This window comes from Budorcas taxicolor, chromosome 5 (assembly GCF_023091745.1).
Source record: "Budorcas taxicolor isolate Tak-1 chromosome 5, Takin1.1, whole genome shotgun sequence".
In the NCBI taxonomy this organism is placed as follows: Eukaryota; Metazoa; Chordata; class Mammalia; order Artiodactyla; family Bovidae; genus Budorcas; species Budorcas taxicolor.
The window spans coordinates 68,218,006-68,226,173 of record NC_068914.1 but is presented as its reverse complement, the minus strand read 5'-3'; the positions used below and the strand labels follow the sequence as shown (position 1 = coordinate 68,226,173).

General features: G+C 36.9%; 1 protein-coding gene across 4 annotated transcripts in view; it reads right to left on the bottom strand.

Moving 5' to 3' along the window:
• Positions 1-2,581: 2,581 nt before the first annotated feature.
• The window catches only part of MRPL42 (mitochondrial ribosomal protein L42), a 29,878-nt gene continuing 24,291 nt past the window's right edge, over positions 2,582-8,168 (bottom strand). For all 4 annotated transcript variants that reach the window (XM_052640965.1, XM_052640966.1, XM_052640969.1 and 1 more), the window contains exon 7: positions 2,582-2,914. In XM_052640965.1, the coding sequence (XP_052496925.1) occupies positions 2,869-2,914 (46 nt within the window). In that variant the 3' untranslated portion in view covers positions 2,582-2,868. The remainder of the gene's footprint in view (positions 2,915-8,168) is intronic.

Below are 8,168 nucleotides of genomic sequence, written 5' to 3'. Positions count from 1 at the left end.
CAGACCTTACATATTTTTTAAATTTCTGAAAAAACAAACTAATCTTCCATGAAATGTTAGTGATGGCGGATAATACGTTACACCGCTGAGGTGGAAAATGGGAGAAGCTGAGTGGAGGTGAAGGTGGTGATGAAATATGTACTTATTCAGCAACTCATGAAAACCAGAATTCCAGGAACTACAGTGTTAACTACAATGTATGATACTTCCAGTACAAATAAAACTAATCCTCCCAAGGACTCACATGTACATGTGCACTTTCGACATATCACAACCAAACACTCTGTATTTAGTAGATCCTTGCATTTAGAAGAAAATTTTAGTTTTTCTTACTACTTTCATAACATGGTATATCTCAACCTTTGTAAAATTTTGGATATAACAACCTGAAACAACTATTTTTGAAGATATGTCACTGAATGTAAGTAGTTAATATTTCAATTATCAAATTCTATTGTCTTTCGCTTTCCCCCCAAATGAGTAACATAGTTTTATTTCCTTTATACTTTTCTGTTATTCCTACATTTTACTGCACACTTGAACCTTCACCTTCCTTTATGAAAAGAACTAGATTAAGCAATAGAATGTGAAATCATTTTTCACATCCAATTTAAAAATATCACAAATGTTGCACAAGTTTGAATAACTTTCCATCTTCTTAAAAGATTCCTCACTTCCTAAGGAGAAATCACAGAGGCAGCAATGCTGATCATATATAAGCTGGTAGTGATAATCAAAAGAATAAACTATTAACATTCTTATAAGAGAAATCAGAGATCAAATTGCCAACATCTGTAGGATCATAGAAAAAGCAAGAGTTTCAGAAAAACATCTACTACTGCTTTATTGACTATGCCAAAGCTTTTGCATGGATCACAACAAACTGGAAAATTCTTCAAGAGAATACCGGACCACCTGACCTGCCTCCTGAGAAATCTGTATGCGGGTCAAGAAGCAAGTTAGAACTGGACATGGAACAACAGACTGGTTCCAATCAGGAAAGGAGTACATCAAGGCTGTGCATTGTCCCCCTGCTTATTCAACTTATATGCAGAGTACATCATGTGAAATCCCGGGCTGGATGAAGCACAAGCTGGAATCAAGACTGTTGGGAAAAATATCAATAACCTCAGACACGCAGACGACACCACCCTTATGGCAGAAAGTGAACAGGAACTAAAAAGCCTCTTGATGAAAGTAAAGTGGAGAGTGAAAAAGTTGGCTTAAAACTCAACATTCAAAAAACTAAGATCATGGCATCCGGCCCCATCACTTCATGGGAAATAGATGGGGAAACAGTGGAAACAGTGGCAGACTTTATTTTCTTGGGCTCCAAAATCATTGCAGATGGTGACTGCAGCCATGAAATTAAAAGACACTTACTCCTTGGAAGAAAAACTATGACCAACCTAGATGGCATATTAAAAAGCAGAGACATTACTTTGCCAACAACGGTCTGTCTAATCAAAGCTATGGTTTTTCCAGTAGTCATGTATGGATGTGAGAGTTGGACTATAAAGAAAGCTGAGTGCCGAAGAATTGATGCTTTTGAATTGTGGTGTTGGAGAAGACTCTTGAGAGTCCCTTGGACTGCAATGAGAGCCAACCAGTCCATTCTGAAAGAAATCAGTCCTGAATATTCATTGGAAGGACTGATGCTGAAGCTGAAACTCCAATACTTTGACCACGTGATGCAAAGAACTGACTCATCAGAAAAGACCCTGATGCTGGAAGATTGAAGGCAGAAGGGGATGACAGAGGATGAGATGGTTGGATGGCATCACCGACTTGATGGACACGAGTTTGAACAAGATCCAGGAGTTGGTGACAGACAGAGAAGCCTGGCGTGCTGCAGTCCATGGGGTTGCAAAGAGTCAGACATGACTGAGTGACTGAACAGAACTGATTCTTATAATGCCAGTTTAATTTAGTAATACTAATGCTCTAATCAGAGTTGCATGTGCTCTGAAGCAATTTTTAAGACAGCCAGAATGGTGCACTGAGAGGACCCAGAGGGATGGTACAGGGAGGGAGGAGAGAGGGGGGTTCAGGTTGGGGAACACGTGTATACCTGTGGTGGATTCCTGTTGATGTATGGCAAAACCAATACAATACTGTAAAGTAATTAACCTCCAATTAAAATCAATAAATTTATATTTTTAAAAAAAAGACAGCCAGAAAAAAATGTCAATATATTCTTTCTAGGAAAGTAAAAATTCTTGGGTGAAAGAAAACACCTCTTGTCATAGTGATGCATTGTTAAAAAGCTCTGGAGCCTGACAGTGTGGATCCTGGCTCTGCCACTTGCTAGGTAGGCAGAGTTCAAGTCACTTAGCCTTATCTGTAAAATGGGAAAGATGCTGTTTCTTCAGAGGATTATTTTGAGAATTTAATAATATTGTAAACAAAGGACCTAGCAGATAGTAGAAATTTATTAAAATGTAATTATTCCCTAGCGCCACAAGAGAGGAAACATTATAACATCTTTTTCTGTGTGAACAGCATGAGTTTCTTTGCAAAAGCAATTTAAAAATCTTCAGAAGAACCATGAACATTTTTATTAATCATATTTATACTACTAACAGTATTTGGTTGATAAAAGTACCTAATTGTACTAGGCACATAAAAATAAATACTAGACTGAAATAACTCAACAGGAAAACACTATAAAATAGGCTCTTTAAAATTTGAATTGTCAAATTCAGAATTACTTACTATATATAAAGAAATACACATTCTAATATATGAAAAGATGTTTTATTATTATTTTACTATATAACATATTAGTCAATACACCCAACTGTATCTTCTCAAAAGGCAAATGAGATCCAGGGTAACATTCCTCTTTGATTCCTGAAAACATCAATATCATCTGTCTTTTGGAGGATTCAGTTTCCTACGACGTCTGTGATACCTTGAAAAGAAGAAAACATTTAAAATAAGATTATTTTAATAAAAGTTAACTGTTCCTGATAGAAATATCAAATTTCTATTAGCTTGGTGTTTATTGGCACGCAAAAAAAAAAATCAATGAAACATAATACATACACAAGACATACCTCAAGTAGATAGTTCTTAATAATAAGCCACATTTCCCTGCTGTGAAAATTGCTTTCTTTTAATTAAGCATTTGGAAAGTCTTTTTTCACACCTTGAGGTAGTTTAATATGGTAACCTAGATGACTGTTCCTTAACTTAAATCTAATGGTTGTCTTTGAAGTAAAGAAACACCACATTGCAAATATGAAGGATACACGCTATTGAAGTTTTATTTAAAAGGGGATGATCAACTCTAAATGGAAGCCTCTGGAGCTGCAAAATCATATTTTAATAAACAATAAAATATAATTAGTAGTATCTATATGGAAAATGTGCAGTATCACAAAAAATGGAAGAATTACAAATTAAAACAGTGAGAAATCTTTTCCCTTGTTTTTGTAATCACAAATACTTTTTAAATTATAATGTACAATCCAAGTATAGGTATGGTGAACTAAGCAATATCAGACCCAACTGCTTAAAGTATGCATCAGTATAACATTTGAAAACCACACTATCAAAAATTTTTTTTATTAATCATAACTTTTGATCTAATAATTCCTCTCTGGAAATCTATCCTAAAGCATTAAGTAGCTAAAATATTAACTATCTTAATATGAAAATATTAAATATATAATATTCAATATTAAAGGGGGAAGGGATGATACAGGACTCAAATTTATATACACAGTATGATTAAAACCATATAAAAATAGGCGAACTATTAAAACTTATGTATAGAAAGAAAGAGAGAAATAAAATGTACTGTTACCAGTGACTGAAGTGTTTTCACCATGCAGAATTCCTTTTTCTTTTTTCAACTGCTCTTTTCAATTATTTTTTCAATAAAGAACTCTTTCTTTATTGAGTCAAGAAAATTTCTGCACAGAGTACATGTGCTTTCAGTGATGAGTTCTCTTCAAAAATTCCCTTAAGGTGAGACTGTGGCAAATTGATCTGAGCTAATTTTTAACTTTTTTGCTAGTGTGGAAATTTAATGTAAAGATATCTATACCAATGAGTGACAAGGCATGTATCTTATGTCCTTCAGTTGTTGTGATTAAGATGATCTCAAGTATTTTTTGCTTATCTTAAAGGTTTCATATAGGCAACTTTCCCATACACTGCTTTTTGATAAACTGCAAAATACAGAAATTAAACTAAATAAATGAAGTACATCTATATATACTAACAGGGAATACTAAGTTGTAGGATAACACATATAACATATTATCACTACCTGAACATGTCTACATATATTTATATTGGCATTGAGAAGATTATGGTTTTCTTAAGGGCTCCAGTTATGTGGCATATAATCAAGGTTTTACTAGCACAACTGTATTCCTGAAAGATGTTCTGTAAAAGCTGTGAGACACAGAATAGGGGTTTGGGAAGTTACAAACTTCCTGAAATTATTTATTAAAATTTTGAACATGTATTTATTTTCCTGGGAAGTGGATTAATAGGTTTCATTGGATTCTCAATGAAGTCTGTAGTTCTAAAAATCTAAGCACTGTCCTACACAAGTGTGATTCAGCTTATAATGCTCAAACATTTTCACTACTCAAGATGCTTAAGACCAGAAAACACTTTGAGGTCTTGATAGCCCTGAATCTAACAAAGTCAAATTCTAAAATATGCTCAATAAATGTCAAATCGCATTTACAGATTTTTTTATCATGCATGAATGTCAACACTCGGAAGCAAATACCTGAATTTTAAGGTGCCCTTATAGAACTGGACATGGAAAAACAGACTGGTTCCAAACAGGAAAAGGAGCACATGACGGCTGTATATTGTCACCCTGCTTATTTAACTTATATGCAGAGTACATCATGAGAAACGCTGGGCTGGAGCAAGCACAAGCTGGAATCAAAATTGCTGGGAGATATATCAATAACCTCAGATATGCAGATGACACCACCCTTATGGCAGAAAGTGAAGAACTAAAGAGCCTCTTGATGAAAGTGAAAGAAGAGAGTGAAAACGTTGGCTTAAAGCTCAACATTCAGAAAACTAAGATCACAGCATCCAGTCCCATCACTTCATGGCAAATAGATGAGGAAACAGTGGAAGACTTTATTTTTCTGGGCCCCCAAATCACTGCAGATGGTGATTGCAGCCATGAAATTAAAAGACACTTGGTCCTTGGAAGGAAAGTTATGACCAACCTAGATAGCATATTGAAAAGCAGAGACATTACTTTGCCAACAAAGGTCCGTCTAGTCAAGGCTATGGTTTTTCCAGTAGTCATGTATGGATGTGAGTTGGACTATAAAGAAGGCTGAGTGCCGAAGAATTGATGCTTTTGAACTGTGGTGTTGGAGAAGACTCTTAAGAGTCCCTTGGACTGCAAGGAGATCCAACCAGTCCATCCTAAAGGAGATCAGTCCTGAGTATTCATTGGAAGGACTGATGTTGAAGCTGAAACTGCAATACTTTGGCCACCTCATGCAAAGAGCTGACTCATTGGAAAAGACCCTGATGCTGGGAGAGATTGAGGGCAGGAGAAGAAGGGGGCAACAGAGGATGAGATGGTTGGATGGCATTACTGACTCAATGGACATGGGTTTGGGTGGACTCCGGGAGTTGGTGATGGACAGGGAGGCCTGGAGAGCTGTGGTTCATGGGGTTGCAAAGAGTTGGACACGACTGAGCGACTGAACTGAACTATGACTTATCATCTAAACTGGGATCATTTAAAAAATAAAAACCTGCTCTATTAATAATTAACAAAATAGTTAAACTGAGACAGTCCCTGGCAAGCCAAAACGTATTGTTATCCTTCTTAAATTACACAATGACTCAGTGATATCTGAAAGATTTGTCAACAGCTCTTAGTCCAGGACAGTACTTCACCCCCTGGTTCACAATGCAGCTGGACGTTCAATGTTTCCTACTGATGGTGAGAATTAATTTTTGTTGCCTCCATGGGAAAATATTCAAGTTGCTCTTTAAAGAGGTACTGCCACTCATATGTTTATAGAATTGCTTTATATTTCAGAAATTTAGAATTATGTTCCATATCCTTCTTACTTTCAATCCAGACTTCTTTCAATCCTTCCATCCTTTTTTTCAACATAACTTTGCATTTGATAAAATTATGTTACCTATTTTCTTTTTTAAGAGATATTATGAAAATCAGAATCATTCACTTATTCATTTGTTTTTAAATATGTGGAGCATCTACTACATAGCAGGCATCATTTTTAGGCACTAAAGTTTCTGTGGTACACAAAAAAATGAAAAAATCCCCACTCTCATGAAGCTTACATTCTAGTGTATTAACAGAAAAATAAGATAAACAAGTTGGCCAAGGAAGGCTTCAGTGATAAAAACTCCAAAGAAGAGGTGATGGAATTCCAGCTGAGCTATTTCAAATCCTAAAAGATGATGCTGTTAAAGTGCTGCATTCAATATGCTAACAAATTTGGAAAACTCAGCAATGGCCACAGGACTGGAAAAGGTCAGTTTTTCAAATCCCAAAGAAGGGCAATGCCTAAGAATGTTCAAACTACCATTCAAATGCACTCATTTCATATGGTAGCAAGGTAATGCTCAAAATCCTTTAAGCTAGTCTTCAACAGTATGTGAACTGAGAACTTTCAGATATACAAGATAGATTTAGAAAAGGCAGAGGAACCAAAGGTCAAGCTGTCAGCATCCACTGGATCACAGAAAAAGCAAGAGAATTCCAGAAAAACATCTACTTCTGTTTCATTGACTACACTAAAGCTTTTGACTGTGTAGATCACAACAAACTGTGGAAAATTCATAAAGAGATGGTCCAGACCACCTATCTGCCTCCTGTGAAACCTATATGCAGGTCAAGAAGCAAGGATAAGAACCAGACATGGAACAATGAACTGGTTCAAAACTGGGAAAGGAATATGTCCAGGCTGTATATTGTCACCCTGCTTATTTAACTTATATGCAGAGTACATCATGTGAAATACCAGGCTGGACGAATCACAACCTGGAATGAAGACTGAGAAATATCAATAACCTCAGATATGCAGATGACACCACCCTTATGGCAGAAAGTGAAGAAAAACTAAAGAGCCTCTTGATAAGCATGAAAGACGAGTGAAGAAGATGGCTTAAAACTCAACATTCAAAAAACGAAGATCATGGCATTTGGTCCCATCACTTCACGGCAAATAGATGGGGAAACAATGGAAACAGTGACAGACTATTTTCTTGGGCTCCAAAATCACTGTGGATAGTGACTGCAACCATGAAATTAAAAGATGCTTGCTCTTTGGAAGAAAAGCTATCACAAACCTAGACAGCATATTAAAGTGCAGAGACATGACTTTGTCAGCAAAGGTCTGTATAGTCAAAGGTATGGTTATTCCAGTAATCACATATGGATGTAAGAGTTGGACCATAAAGAAGGCTGAGGACTGAAGAACTGATGCTTTTAAACTGTAGTGCTGGGAAGACTCTTGAGAGTCCCTTGGAGTGCAAGTAGATCAAACCAATCAATCTTAAAGGAAATCAACCCTGAACTGGAAGGACTGACGGTGAAGCTGAAACTCAAGCTCCAGTACTTTGGGCACCTGATGTGAAGAGCCAACTCACTGGAAAAGACTCTGATGCTAGGAAAGATAGAGAGCAGGAGAAGGGAATGAGAGAACGAGATGGTTGGACGGCATCACCAGCTCAATGGACATGAGTTTGAGCAAGCTCCAAGAGACGTGAAGGACAGGGAAGCCTGACGTGCTGCGGTCCACGGGGTTGCAAAGAGTCGGACACAACTGAGCGACTGAACAACAATAACGGGTCCGAGGTGGAAGGAAGGGCATATTGAAGGAACAGCAAAGAAGTCATGAGGTTGCAACAGCCTGAAGATGGAAGAGAACAATTGGAAATGAGAGTAGAAAGGTAATAGAGGGTCAGATCACGTAAATTCTTGTAGATAACAGGTAAGGCCTATAGTTTTCTCTGAGTGAGATGGAAAGCTGCTGGAGGTTTTTCAACAGAAAATTTATAATAACTAGCAGAATTCTGGCTGTGTGCTCAGAAAAGACTGCAGGAAAGCAAAGGCTGAAGTAGGGAGACCAGTTAGAAAGCTTCTATGAACCAGGCAAAAGATGGTGGCACAGACGGGATGATGACAGAGG